The sequence below is a fragment of the Scleropages formosus genome, chromosome 9 (assembly GCF_900964775.1).
Source record: "Scleropages formosus chromosome 9, fSclFor1.1, whole genome shotgun sequence".
In the NCBI taxonomy this organism is placed as follows: domain Eukaryota; kingdom Metazoa; phylum Chordata; class Actinopteri; order Osteoglossiformes; family Osteoglossidae; genus Scleropages; species Scleropages formosus.
The window spans coordinates 4,600,901-4,616,115 of record NC_041814.1 but is presented as its reverse complement, the minus strand read 5'-3'; the positions used below and the strand labels follow the sequence as shown (position 1 = coordinate 4,616,115).

The 15,215-nt window shown below is 44.5% G+C and overlaps 1 protein-coding gene across 5 annotated transcripts in view; it reads left to right on the top strand.

Annotated features, from left to right (window-relative positions):
* The window catches only part of rfx2 (regulatory factor X, 2 (influences HLA class II expression)), a 37,062-nt gene that overhangs the window by 18,564 nt on the left and 3,283 nt on the right, over positions 1 to 15,215 (top strand). For 4 of the 5 annotated variants that reach the window (XM_018728162.2, XM_018728158.2, XM_018728159.2 and 1 more), the window contains 12 exons: positions 1,130 to 1,219; positions 4,927 to 5,006; positions 5,728 to 5,998; positions 8,174 to 8,248; positions 9,805 to 9,986; positions 10,162 to 10,281; positions 10,594 to 10,715; positions 11,190 to 11,308; positions 14,111 to 14,223; positions 14,299 to 14,450; positions 14,813 to 14,910; positions 15,020 to 15,169. In XM_018728162.2, coding sequence (XP_018583678.1) covers positions 1,130 to 1,219; positions 4,927 to 5,006; positions 5,728 to 5,998; positions 8,174 to 8,248; positions 9,805 to 9,986; positions 10,162 to 10,281; positions 10,594 to 10,715; positions 11,190 to 11,308; positions 14,111 to 14,223; positions 14,299 to 14,450; positions 14,813 to 14,910; positions 15,020 to 15,169 — 1,572 coding nt within the window. The remainder of the gene's footprint in view (positions 1 to 1,129; positions 1,220 to 4,926; positions 5,007 to 5,727; positions 5,999 to 8,173; positions 8,249 to 9,804; positions 9,987 to 10,161; positions 10,282 to 10,593; positions 10,716 to 11,189; positions 11,309 to 14,110; positions 14,224 to 14,298; positions 14,451 to 14,812; positions 14,911 to 15,019; positions 15,170 to 15,215) is intronic. The other variant, XM_018728163.2, reaches the window with a different exon arrangement.

The following is a 15,215-nucleotide window of genomic DNA, read 5'->3' as shown; positions in this document are numbered from 1 at the left end:
AATGACTCCCGGTAGTTTCGTAGAAGAACACAGCTGAACCAGCATGTAGCTGAATGTGCTCCTCTGTTTAGTCAGGGTGGTGTGCAGAAAGTGTGTCTTTGTCCATAATGGACAGGAGTTTGTTTGAAGTCCTTCACTGTCAGCCTAACTCCCAGTACCAAACAGCCCTCCTTGGTTTATTCAGTCTACTGGCATTAATAAAAAAAGCTCTTTTTTTCAATCTATGTGAAAGAGGTGGTGTGTTTATACATGTAAAAGTAGCTTAGCTAGTGTAGTTGTTGTTTCTGAGCAGCAGCTGAGCTCACTAGTTCAGGCCTAGGCTTAGATCTGATCTACATCACCTGCCAAACATTCCAAAATTAAGTCTCTCAGCTGAGACCCTCCCATTGCTGCTGGTTGCAGTGTAAGTGTCCCCGGAGACATTTAGGAGCTTGCTGGTCACTGTCTCCTAGTGGTGCGTTACATGGATCTCTGTCAGTCTCATTCAACTTTTTGTATTGTGAATGTTGTTCTGTAAAAAAGCAGTCCAATCGGGGGGGGAGGTCAAAGAATGACTGACTGCTCCTGGAAAAAATGTGAATTCACTTAAACAGCCCATTTCACTTCTTCACTGTCATTGTGCCCTTAACTTAATGTTGTCATAGCAGAGACCATGTCTACTTATTCTTTTTGTAGGACTTCTAGAACTTCTACAGATTTCTGGAAAAGGGATGTTGCTAGTATCCCAAGAAACTAAGCTTTGCATTTTGCTGTTAAAATTTTGGGTTGTTAATCATATTTGGACATTTAGCCTTGACAGGGGAATACTGCTGAGATACTAGCTCTGAACTACTTAGCACACCTCAGTGAAACTTTGTTGTATGTTTCAAAAGGCCTTCAAAGTATTGATTAAAAAGGTAGTGCCCTGAATGAGAATGTGTTATGGTCACTCTTGGGGAGGATGCTCAGAAAATGCCTTAAAGTATCTCTTCCTAGGAAGTGAAAAAATTGCCACTCAAATAGCAGGGAAACTAAAAGGTTTTTTGCCAACTCTTGCATATGGAAGAGTGCTCCTTGTGGGGTCCTGGTTATGCATTAGTGAAGGGGCTTATCCTTGTCTCTCTCCCCCTTCAACCTCCAATACCACCAGAGAGTACTGGTACAGGCCACAGGCTCAACCCAGAAGAGCGCTACAGTGCAGCAGCTGCCTGTGTCCCGAGTACAGCAGGTCCCCCAGCAGGTATGTACTGAGCACCACGTCTTCCACCATGCTGGCCACTGCTACGGTGCTCATTAAGCATGGAGATGCTCACTCCCGTCTGTGACGGTTGCGGGCAGAGACAACGGCCTCCATGCTCAGCAGGAAACTGATGGCACCCACGCAATGTTATTCCCAGAAAATTTTCTTCTGACATTTGTTCTGAGCACTTGCATGGGAGTTGCTTATGGGAAGTGAATACTCTCTCCTCTGAGTCTCCAAGTTTAATATTGTGAGTTAAAAGTAAAGCCCACTAAGATACATGTAAGGGCAGCAGGTTAAGGGGCTGTGCTGCTGGCTAAAATATTGCCCGATTAACACCCAGAAGATATGATGTGCTCAGACTGAATAGATACCCACACAACTTCATCAGAAGATGCATCAGCACCAGATGGTTATTGGGAGAAGTCGTTTTGCATGCAGAAATTACTTTACATTAGAGAGGTCTCTGAGATTGTGTGCTGATTGCTGCATCCACATACGATGCGGGTGGCTCAAAACCCATGGAACATGGTAACACCATCGCCATAGCTTGTTACTATGCAATGTATGCCCGGTTGCCATGCAAACTAACATCTGTGACCTTACAGAAACCTTCTGTTGATACTGAGAAGGTGCTGACTGAGGAAAGAAAGAGAGGAATCAGATTAGAATTCTGGAGTTTCTGTTGCCTACTGATGTTTTTCCCTTTTTCATCTCTTGAGCTCATTTAGTCCTGTGCTCTATTGTTGAGTTCCATAAACCTGAGTCCAAGTGTCACCCTGTGGGAACAATCAGGGAAGTGTCATAGTGGTGCTGAAAGCTGGAACAGAACTGATCAGGTCTCCGTGGACAACACGCCTCTGCTCCACCCACCTGCGCCAAATTGCTGCACTGCAGCCACAACAGAAAGCACAAATGGACCAATGTACAATCAGAGTTGCTGGTGGTGGTCGCCAAGTGGCCATTTCAGTGGAGGATGTTTCCCAAAAATGACCCACAAGCTTTCTGGACATCCTCAAATGTGCTTCCGTGATTTAGAAAGGTTTTGGGCTCATGGTGTTTCAACGTAATCTGGATGAGATTTAGGAAGGGCATCTGCTCTGCCTTCCAGCAGCTGTAGATGACCCAGATATGTCAGGTTTGCTCCAACAATGATGAAAATGCAGTAGATGATGGAAAGGTGTCAGGGGTATGGTCTTTTGAAAACCGTGAGTGATAGAGAAACATCATGGACAATGGATGCCTTTCTCATTTTGTGGAAGTAGGAGACATACCACTCACAGTTCCTTAATGAATCTTTCCATTCTGTCTACAAGCAAGTTGTAAAAATTGATTGCGTTTTAGTGAACTACAACCAGCCAGTGATCTCCCTGTCTTGTGGCACAGTGAAGGAACAACCATATAGAGTAAACCTTAACTTTTTCCTCAGGGCTGCTGAAAATGCATTTTTTCCACTGATGCCGTTTTGTGTTTTCTCCCTGGTGAAGATTACCAAGGAAATTCTCGCTGATCAAGGGATGTCTTTCATGTCACAAACACTGAATAAACTGAAATTTTTTTTTGGTGATAAAATTTTGGACTTTCTTTTTTTGGTTAGACAGAAGGAGGTTCTCCAAGGTTCTGCTCAGCTTTTCCCATTTGAGTTTATAGGTAGAGTCCCAGCTATATTCTTGGCTTGCATGCAGAGCTGCACCTCTTATATGGATGGTAACAGAGCATGTGTTCTAGCTCAAGAACAGCACTCCCACTTGTGTAACAAGCACAATAGTTTAAGCCGGGAGATAGTCCTGCTTTTGCTTCTAACACCCCACTCTGACTTGTTAAGTGGCAAGGGCCCTTTTATCAACACGGTGTCTGAGGGATGTTGACTACGAGGTGATTTATTCTGACAAGGGCAACTCGTATCAGCTATACCATTTCACTCTGCTGAGACGTGGCAAGAAGCAGCAGATGCTTTCTTCACCACATTGACACCAGATAGCACCAAACTAGGTGTGGAGGTATGAAAACACCTTAAACTTCCCATTCCTCTCCCCATTGACAGCCCACTGTCACCAGCACAACAGAAGGACATCTGTACTTCAGATGATCTCTAGTCAGCTAGAATGGCACCCTTCTTTATCCTCTATCCTCAACCTGTCTGCAGCATTTGACACTGTCAACCACTGGATTCTACTCTCTTATCTTGGACAGTTTGTCATTAAAGGAACTGCACAGAAATGGTTTGAGTTCTACCTGTCAGGTGGGTCAACCAAGTGGTCAGACACAGCTCCCAGTCACTTCTTACCTACTATTAACTGGTGTTCCATAGGACTTGGTGCTGGGCTCCTTATTCTTTTCCATTTACACCAACTCCCTCGGCCCTGACATCTCTTCACAAAGATTCTACCATTGCTATGCCAACAATACCTAGCTCTTCCACTACTTTCCCTCTTTGAGCTACACATGTTTCCTCATGCATCATCACCTGCCTCTCAGACATCTCTGCCTTGAAAAGATCATGCAGATGAGTGTGGACTCACAAGGTGAATGGAGTAGCCCTGTAGTTCTCTTACCGAAACTGGACGAGTTGGTTGGGTTCTGTGTTGATTACCAGAAAGTAAATGCAGTAAAGTTTAACACACTTGGTGGGGGGGGGTGCTATTCTCTCCCTGGAATTGGAGAGTGAGGACCACTCTATTCTTGTTCTCTGATTTAAAAACTGTTCTTGGAAGCATTATATAGTACCATTAAGAACAAGTGTTTGACTGCTAAAGTGGGCAGTTGTAACCTTCCAACACTGCTACTGTGGGACAGCTGCTAGCACAGTGGTTAGAACTGCTGCCTTTGGATCCAAAAGTCGCAGGTTTGAGCCTCACCTCCAGTTGTAATACCATTGAGTGAAGTACTTAACCTAAATTGCTCCAGTAAAATTACCCAGCTGTATAAATGGGTAAATAATTGTAACTGCAACACTATAAGCTGCTTTAGAGAAAAGTTGTCAGCTAAATGAATGAATGTACAACTGGAGGTGGGAGTTTGACCTTAGTAGTGACATCATTCCCCTCTGCTGGTTGCATATGAGTGGTTGGATCACCTACTGGTATCTGTTGCTGCAACCTCTGAGATTTCCAGTGGACCGTCAGCTAGGGAATCCCTTAATAGAGCCCAATTTCTTCTCATTTTGTGGAGGGATGGGGCTGTGTTTTGCCAAGTAGTCTTGGCTTGTTTTACTGTAATGCAGGGTTGTGGCACACAAAGTGGTATGAACAGAGAGAGGTATAGAACCTACAGTTGTTGAATCTCTACTGCCCGTTGGTCCTTATTTTGCCATTTTTACTCCCAGATTTTATTCAGTGATGTGTTTTTATCAGTTAAGTTTATTTTTGACTTGCACAAACTTAAGTTCTATGTGGGATCCTGTGGGAAGAATGAAGAAAGTGTATCACATTACCATTATTTTTTTAAATAGCTGTACATTCTAATTCAGATTGCTTTACTGAAGGGTACCATACAGAGTGCATTATGGAGTATTCACTTTGGACAAAGGCATTAACTAAATGAAGAATATTAACCAGCAAAGAGGGTCAACATGCAGTTTTAAAGAATTCAAAAAAGCTAAGCCCAAGGTGGCATTGCCAGCTTTGTGACTTGATGCACATGTACTTTTGGAGTGTTGTGTGTGATGTGCTTACACTAATGTGGTGATGCTCTGTCTCTTCCCAAAGGTTCAACAGGTGCAGCACGTCTACCAATCCCAAGTGCAGTACGTGGATGGTGGAGAGGCAGTGTACCCCAACGGGACCATGTAAGCATCCAGTCCCCATCGCTCGTACGAGTGACACTAATCATTCAGAGCTGACCTGAGATGTGGGGACAGCATTTATTAGTCACCCGTGCTTCTCATGTTGCAACATTAAATAGCTTTCTTTCTGAATATTCTGGGGACCATTTTCCTCAACAGAGCACAGGTGGCAGTTCTGTCACTAAATAAATAAATGGATAAATGAAAAGATAATTGAAGCTGACAAGGCTGCATCCCTCTATCACTACTATTTCTGTTCTGTGTCCACATTGCCTTTTCATTAATTTGTGGCTAATTGGTTTCTAATTAAAAGGTAATCAAACAGATGTGTGAGGGGTTTTAGAGATATTAGGGGTTTAATGCCCGGCCAGTAAAATTAAGAAATGCTTATTGATTGGCACGGGTCTGTATTTTTGGATGTGGACTTTTTCTGTGGCAGCCAAAAACATATCTTGTCTAATAGCTGTTTTATTAATGAAGAAAGTGGCTTGTTTTGGTGTTCTTAGCTGAATGTTTAGTCTGTTCTACGTTGTCACACTGTTTTATTGCATATCTGCAAATTTAGCATGTATAATAGTAATTTGACACTCTTGAGCAATAGATGACTACTGTATGAATGAACAAACATTCTTGGAGGAAGTGTGTGTATGTGTGCGTGTGTGTGTGTGTGTGTGTGTGTGTGTGTGTGTGTGTGCCAGTCTGACTTTTCTTTACCTTCCCCTAGACGCACTGCCTACTCATACAACACTGATAGCCAGCTTTATGGTCAGAGCAGTGGGACGGCCTACTTTGACACTCAGGCAGGTGGTGCCCAGGTGACCACAGTGGTGTCATCAGCTGGTGGTGTGTCTCCCCATGGCATGGTGGGCATTGCCATGGATGTAGGAGGTGGTCAGATCATCTCCAGTGGCAGCAGCGCATACCTCATCCATGGGGGTGGCATGGAGGGAAGCCGACACCACCCTTCCCACTCCTCTCGCTCCTCATCTGCAATGGTACGACCCTACTGCCATCCCGTCTCCATGTGCCGCGTATTCTTTTACCCCCACTGAATATTACATGAGATGCTGGGACAGGTCCTTCTGTTCACCATTGCCTTTGTTTTCTTTCTGCATTACCTGTCTTCTGCACTTCATTTAGTTCATTCAGAGCACTCTGAGCTAACATTAACATGGCTTATTTTGCCCGAGTGTCAGTCATGTGCTGCTTGGTTCAGTAACATAAGGCCAAAGGCTGTTTCACAACAGAACTGAATAAAATTCATCAGAACTGAAGAGAATTTGACAAGGTGCTAAAATAAGCTGAGGGGGTGCGGTGGCGCAGCGGGTTTGACTGGGTCCTGCACTCTAGTGGGTCTGGGGTTCGAGTATCATCACTTTTAAAGAACTGACATTATCCTTTTAATTTTTATTTAGGGGTATTAATCATGTTATGGTTGGGAATAGGGTTTAGGATTTTTTTTGTGTATTTTTTTTTTAAATGAATTGAAAGCACCGAAAGGGTGTGACTTATACACACGACCAAGATGATTATTTGTTTTATTACTGTTTCAGTTCCACAGTGCGCTGCTTCGTACCATCGCATGGTCTTGCAGGAATGGGGGGGGGGGAATCCCACTTAGGATATTACAGCTGTTAGTGTCTTCAGTTCCAGTAACAATTATTTAATGTTATTAAAAGGAAAGGTGATGTAGCACAGTGGTAAACACACTTTTGTCCCCAACTTTTTTGAAACATATTGCAGGCATCAAAATCTAAATTAGCTTATATGTACAAATTTATTTTAAGTTTGAGGTAAAACATTAAATACCTTGTACAGTTTTCGGTTAACTATGGGTAAAGGAGCATGTAGAAATCACTGCTTTCTGTTTTTATTAGCGTTTTACATACTGTTCCAATTTTTTTGGAAATGGATTTGTAACACATTAGTACCGCATTCAGGCACTTCTCACAGCCATTGCAGTTCTAGGAAGACAAAGCCACGCCCCCAATTCATTACATTTGCATATGTTTATTTAGTAGATGCTTTTCTCCAAAGTGACTTCAAATGAGCTCAGTGTAGTGTTATCAGCCCACACCTTATTCACCAAGGTGACTTGCACTGGTAGATACACTACTTACAATGGGTCACTCATCCACACATCAGTGCTGCACACACTCTCACTCACTTACACACTATGGGGGAACCTGAACAGCATGTCTGTGGACTGTGGGAGGAAACCAGAGCATCCGGAGGAAACCCACACAGACACGGGGAGAACATGCACACCCCACACAGACTGAGCAGGGACTGAACCCATGCCCTCTCACATCACTCAGGTGATATGGGACAACAGCGCTACTTGCCGTGCCACCCAATACTGCCTGGCAAGGAGCCAGGAACACTTGAAAAAAGTTCCCCCCACTTTTTTCCCCATTTGACTACTTTACGGCATGTCTTTCTTTGGGTCTCTTTACCACTCAGGTTCCACCAGGTCTAAGGGATGACTGCTCAGCATCTTCCACTCGTTCAATTACCGATGACCACCAGTCAGAGCCTATACTGGGAAAGTGTGCAGTTTATTGGTCACACTTCTTTGTCCTCTGCCATCAGTATGTTCTGTTCACAACGAACAGAAGTAAACACCTGCATTGCTTAATTAAAAAAAAAAAAGTCGAAAGAAATGTGTATGGATGCACATTCCTATAGTATCAGGCAACAGGAATACATATCCAGTTGCCAGCCTGTCAACTATAAACTGTTAGCTCTTATCTGCTACCCCTTGCCCTTTCTTTCCAGTAGTTGTTGCGAGGGGCAGTTTTGTGGGGGTTGGTCAGCGATTTTTACGTGGTGAAACTGGAAATTGATGACTTATTCCAATGCGTGCCTTATGTCTCCACCACCTGCTTGTGGTCCACATTTGCATGCATTTATTTGTCTATCAGACAAGGAGGCCCTTCAACATGCAGCTTAACCCCTTTTAGTCCCCTCATTTGCATGCTTTTTGTAGCCCATTAATGAACTTGGCCACCACACTTGTCTCAAGTGTAATGGGAATGCATAGATCTGGCTGCAGCTAAGTCTTATTTCCCTTCTGTTTTGTGTGTTTTTTTTCCCCCTGCTTTGTTTCCTACTTTTTCCCTCTCTTTATATTTTTGCATGCTTCTTTTTTTGTTTGTTTTTCCCTTTAGCTTGAAATGGCGATTGAAAACCTCCAAAAGTCTGATGGGATTGCAACTCACAAAAGCAGCCTGCTCAACAGCCATGTAAGTCAACCAGGAGCCTTGTTTAGAAAGGGAGGAGGAAAAAAAGGAGGGGGGGGGGGGGGCTGTTGCTGTCTGTTTGTCTGCCTGCTTGCTTTCACCTCACCACACAAGCAAACCCACCAACTTTCCCAAAACAGACGTCACCTCAGTTGCGTTCGCTGCCAGAACCTTTAGGATGGAGCAGCCTTCTCACTCTGGCCAGTTGGCTCTATGTGATTCTCCAGTTTGCTGTCTGTGGCTGCATGAAGGCTTCCTACACCCCCTTGCTTGCTGTGATCACAATGACACCTTTCTGCATAGGGCCTGTACCCTAAGAAAGAGGTCTGGGTCAAGTTGCTTTTGGGGTCGCCAGCATTCTTGAAAGGAAACAATTGGTTTAGATCTTTCTGTTCTTTGTTTCTTTTGGCTGCAAGTCTTCTTTCTTCAATCTTTTTACCCCCTCAAATAATTTGTGCTTCTTTAACTGCCACGTGCAGCAGTATCAACCCCCTCATCTGCAACAGCTGCCTGTCCAAGATTGAGTCATTATCCTTGTCTTTATTCCCAGCCCTCTAACAAATCTTTCATATAAAATGCTTTCTATATTTAATACACAGCTAGTTTCACTTAGTCTGTGAGCTGTGATCCTTACTGTAACCCTACAGTGAAAACGGTCACCAAATGGTTTTTTTCAGGACATTGCCTTGCTGTATAGACTGAAGGTTGCTAGTTTGAGTCCCAAAGAGGGCATGCTGTAGTATATTTCAGCATGGTACTTGAGCTGCTGAATTACTTAAGAGGAATGTCCTAGCTGTATCAAACTGGTGGAACTCACCCTATAAAAAAGCCTTGGCTAAATGACATAATAGTAGTAATGTCTTACCCCCATCATTTGGTTATTGCCTCTTATATTTTAACCTCGCTGAGATTTGGAGTGAATGTCTGTGTGGCCTGCAGATCACACATTACACAGTTCATACTGCTCCAGTTATATAGACAGTTATGTCTCTTTTTTCAACACACCTCTTCCACGCATCCCACAGCTGTGAAGAAATAATTCACTGTGTCAATGCCTTTTCTGTGGGAGAATTCAGAGGCAGAATGAAATGATTTTCCCTGTCATGGTTGGTGGTTTAATAAGTGCAAATTTGCATATCCATCTTTTATCCCTGTTCAGTGAAATGGATGTAATTTATTTTAAGACTTATGTGACTGTTTTTTGTGTCCTTTTGGTGTGCTGGGTTCATATTATCTGTGTGAATGTGTGCATTTTTATGTCTTTGTATCGATGGTCTAGAAAGCTGAATATTCAGCTCGTGAGTCTCCATAAGTTTATTGTGATTTGTGTTTTTGTGTTTGTGTGTATGCTGTGACGATGGACACTTTCACAGATGGAGTGATGGCTATGTAAGGCTTCTGCCCAGTTGTACTTGGTCAGTAGGCAGTTGATAGGCCTGAACACTGGAGGAAAGCCTGGCCGCTTGAAGTAATGACCCTGCCCAAGACTGATGTAGAGGCTTTGTGGCCATGTAGTCACCCTTTGAGTGAGCTTCATTGTCCTTGTGTCCTGTGCTCAGCTGCAGTGGCTGTTGGACAACTACGAGACAGCAGAGGGTGTCAGCCTGCCCCGTAGCTCCCTCTACAACCACTACCTCCGCCACTGCCAGGAACAAAAGCTGGATCCAGTTAACGCTGCCTCCTTCGGCAAGCTCATCCGCTCTGTGTTCATGGGCCTGCGCACGCGTCGCCTGGGCACCAGGTCTGAGCATGTGTGCAGTACGCATAGATATTGCATGCAAATTTGTAAATGACACATTGCACAATACACAGGTGCTCTTGGATCAGCAAACCTTGTAGTCTCTTCTCACCCGTACACCCACACACCCACGTTTGCTCATCCACCAGTCCTATTTCTCTCACAATCTCTGTCTCAGAGGAAACTCCAAGTATCACTATTATGGAATTCGCCTAAAGCCGGACTCACCACTAAACCGGCTGCAGGAGGACTCCCAGTACATGGCCATGAGGCAGCAGCCCGTGCACCAGAAGCAGAGGTGAGAGCACTACCCTGCAGCACACGGCTCCTCAATGCAGTCACTGCCCTTTCCGTAGGCCAGTTTTGATCTCTGTGTTCTTCCTGAAGTAGTATTTGGTTTCTGAAACTTTTTCAAGCTCAGTAGTTTGCTTTTAATAGGTTTTCAGCATTGGTTTGGAGTCTTCTAAATGAAACATTGTAAATGTGACTGCTGTTGTTATGTAAACACTGTACTGTAGATTTTAACTCAAATTCCACATTTCCCTTTATTTTTGATGTTTGCCTCCCACCCCATAACCTTGGCTCTGACAGCTTTACCTGTGGTCCTCAGGTTTAAACCCCTACAGAAAGTGGATGGTGTGGGAGACGGCCTGTCTGCAACGACACAGCACTCATCCACCACTCCTGAGCAGTCTGTGGCTGCCCAGAGCCAGCAACACCAGCAGTACATCGGTGAGGGGAGCTGCCTTGCCACAAAACCTGAAAGTACCTGATTTCAGTCTAATGGCAATAGAGCAAACCTTTTCTTTGATGGAGGAACATAAAGGGGAAGAGCTGCTTTTCATACTTGTTTATGGTTACTTGACTTTTTAAAACACCCTTTTTACATTCATGCAAGTGATTCTTGTCAAGGCTTCCAAGTCCCTCATATTAAAAGTTGAAATTTTTAATTGAAAACATAAGACTTGGTTAAGAGACCTTTACAGAGCAGAGCTCTCAAAGCAAGAGTTTTGGTAATGTGTGGGCAGCTCAGTGGAATGAGCGACTCATCCCTTTTCAGTTGGGAGGCCATCTGAAATCCACGGAGAAACCACACAAGAGAACACTCGTTTACCCGGACAGATGAAATTTACCACACTTTTGTAACAAACAAGGAGAACATGGGAATGAGAGTTTGTGTGTTGCTGTCTTTGGTCTTCCTGGCAGACGTGTCCCATACCCTCCCCCCATTCCCTGCCCCGGACCTGGGCTCCATCCCGTTGCCTGAGCGTCTTAGCATGAATGATGTGAAGAAGCTCCAGACTCTGTACCGGGATCACTGCGAGGTATGGCCCCCACTGAACTGAATGAGTGTTTTTGTACTTTGTTGAAACTGTGCCACATAGTTGAAGAAATGTTAAAGATGTGGGCCGCTGCTGATCTGCTAAACCTCTTAGAGGGGAAATTAGAGGAGGTGCTAATACTTGGCATTTGCTGCTAAACATGCACTGTAAAATATCAGGTCCCAGGATATTTGGGCACAGAATTGCTTAATTCTGAGTGTTAATGCAATTCTGAAGAAAGTTTTTCAAAAAAAGTGTCTGTGACAACAGGGGGCGCGGTGGCGCAGTGGGTTGGACCACAGTCCTGCTCTCCGGTGGGTCTGGGGTTCGAGTCCCGCTTGGGGTGCTTTGCGACGGACTGGCGTCCCGTCCTGGGTGTGTCCCCTCCCCCTCCGGCCTTACGCCCTGTGTTACCGGGTGGGCTCTGGTTCCCCATGACCCCGTATGGGACAAGCGGTTCTGAAAGTGTGTGTGTGTGTGTGTGTGTGTGTGTGTGTGTGTGTGTGTGTGTGACAATGAAAGAGTCAGTTTGCCTTCCTTAGATGCTCTTTTTTCTTTGTTAGCACCACAAACACTGTGTACCAAACCACTTGTCTCATTAGTGTTTCCTGGGCAAGAAGGTTCATGCTCACTTTTTTAGATTGCATCCTCCCTGTGCGTGCGTGTGTGTGTGTGTGAGAGAGAGACAGAGAGAGATTTTTTGCCCTTGTATTTGTTTGCTGGTGTTGCCAGTCTTTCTGGGTGATGGAGATTAGTTTTTGGTCAACCCCAGACCAGCTGCTGTGCTGTACACCATGGGTTCAATTTCTGTTACCTTTGTTCAGTGCTCTGTGTCACTGTGTGAGAAGAGTGCTCTATAGAAATAAATTTAATTGAATTGAACACAACATGCTCATTCTCCTCCCAGGAACCTCTTTACTACCACCTTTATCAAAATTTTGACTACATTGCCAGTGACACTTTGGTTATGTCAGTTAACATACCATTAACATACCATTAACATACCGTTAACATACCGTTAACATACCAATTAACATGACATAACTTGTCCTGTTAACCTTTCTCCCTGTGACATTTTATAAGTGCATTTGATTGGATGCGGGAGATGTAAAAGATTCTCCTAAAAATAGCTTGTGGACGCTGGCACAGTCACTACTGATATGTGCTTATTATGCTAGTGCAAGGCCATGGTGGCTCAGAGTCTCCCAGAAGCATACGGTACAGGGCAAAATACATCCTGTATGGGATGCCAGTTCATCAGATGGTAGCCACTCACAGCACACTCACTCGCATCCATAAAATTTGGAGTCTCCATTCCACATGAAACAAAGACATCCTTGGACTGTGGGAGGAAACCAGACAGTCGGTCACAAACTGAACGAGGGTTAAACCTTTGTCTGATCACACACCCAGGTACCCGTTCTACATGTATGTTGTACCACCGTGCCATAGCCTGTGGGTTACTTTTAACATTAATTTGTGTTGTATTTGCACTTATTTACTTGCCAAAATCCCAAATCTCTGTTCATCAGTTTTATCCATTACGCTAGGTGTTAAATGATGTGTTTATTTTGGAGCAGTAACTTGAACGCTGCTGGCACAGACCCCAGGACGGACCCTGCCGTAGTATCCTTTATCCAGTTAAATATGTAGCTGTACAAATGTGTTGCGTTGTAATTGTGCGCTAAGCAACAAAATAAGTACATGTGTTTAAAGAAGAAAAAGTTAGACAAAGGCCTTTGGTGTGGGCAGCTCTGTGGAATGGCCTACTCATCATCCTCAACTGGAGACCAGGCAGGCTGAAAGCCAGCTTTGCAAAAATAGGAAAAATACTTGTTTGTACGGATGGGAATTTTCCTTTTTGTTTTCAAGCTCAGTGTTTAAGCAGTTGCCAGGGGTAACGGTAAACAAGGTTGCCATAGCAATGCTTTTGCAGGGAAGCACAAACGTATCATTTCATTGAAGGAAAATCTCTATGGCACAGTAACTCCACTCACGGTGAACGTTGTGCCAAACGGGTATCTTGTGGCATGGTGTAAACCACAATGAATTGTTGCAGAGAGCCCTAATACACGAAACGGTAGAATTGCAGCTTGGACCAGTTAATAGTCGGTTTGGGCTAATGCTCTTTGCTGAAACTGACTTCGTGCTGCTGCAGTTTCCCCATGTAGGGTTTCATCTAACACCTACTGTATCTGGCCCCCTGGCTTTTACAGGCTTTCTTGTTCATGTCTCTGTGCTGTGTCCTCAAGTGGCCACCGGTCTTGGGCGCAGATGCACCTTTGCTGCTCTGGTCAGTTTTGGGGAGCTTTGCATAGTAGTGTGCCTTTGAGCATTATGAAAGTGTGTGTGTATGCGCTCTGCCAGAGAGCCGCTGGACTGCCACGTCACTGTGGGCTGTTCACGTGGCTCACGTGGGAGTGTGGGGTTTCCTCTAGGCAGTAATGACGGCACTCTGTTGGGAGGAAAGGGTCACTTCCTCATGCTGAACAGACACGAAGAAATTTGTGTGACTGAAAGCTGCCCGGAATGGGTTAGTGAGAAGGGAACTGTGCAAACAGGGTTCAGGACCTGCTACTGGATTTTCATAATTTATTTCCAACAAAAATGTGCAACTTGTACAGATGTTTCATATGTATTACATAATTTAACAACTAAATGAAGAGCAAATACACAACAATGTATTGTCATCATTACATCATTATGCAAAAAATACATTCAAAATTGTTTTATAAAGGTGATGTAAAAACTATTTTTAATGTAGATGCTCAGGTTTTCATGTCCTTGTCCTCACATCTCCTACAGGCCACTCTAGACGTTGTGATGAACCTCCAGTTCCACTACATTGAGAAGCTGTGGCAGACGTTTTGGAATTCAACGGCGCCATCTACTGATGGGGCCACGTCACTTCCTAACAGGTAGAATTGGTCTTGCGTTTAAGGTATAGGCCTTGATACACGCTGACCACTTGTCTGACCACTGTGTCTCTACAGCGAGGAAGAGACGGAGGGGCCCATCCCCAGGGAGAAGCTGGTGGCCCTCTGCAAGTATGAGCCACTGAGGATGTGGATGCGCAGCTGTGACCACATCCTGTACCAGGCTCTGGTGGAGATCCTCATCCCTGATGTGCTACGCCCTGTCCCCAGTTAGTCCACAGCCACCCCCCCCCCGCGCTGCATCATCCTACTTTTACTGTTCTGTTCTTCACCTAAGCAGTTCATCTTACATTTATTCATTTTTAGCTGATTTGCAATATTGAGCTACCTACAATTATGTACCCCTTTATACAGCTGGGAAATTTTAATGGAGCAATTTAGGGCAAGTATCTTGCTCAAGGGTGCTACAGCAGGAGGGTCTTGAACCTGCAAAGCAACCTTTGGGTCCAAAGGCAGTAGCTGGAACCACTATGCTACCAGCTGTTCCTGCATCTTGCCACTACCCCAGTTTTATGATTCTTATGGAACGTCATGGGCCTGTCTCATTTCTTTTTCTCGTTGTCTTGTTAAGGTACTCTCACGCAAGCCATCCGCAACTTTGCAAAGAGTCTTGAGGGCTGGCTCACCTCAGCCATGAGAGATTTCCCCCAGGAGATTGTTCGCACCAAGGTACCTCGATCTTCACCAACTAAACTAGTCAGCATGCAAACTTGGATTTCAGTTATTTGGACAAGGAGTACTTTCCTTTTTTCATCTTAGAATAAATTGTGTTCTGCAGGTGGCAGTGGTTAGTGCCTTTGCTCAGACACTGCGTAGATATACATCCTTGAACCACCTGGCACAGGCAGCACGCGCAGTCTTGCAGAACACCTCGCAAATCAACCAGATGCTAAGTGATCTCAACCGAGTGGACTTTGCTAATGTGCAGGTACTGATGCAAGTTCTGCTGGCTAGCCCACCAAATATGCATATAT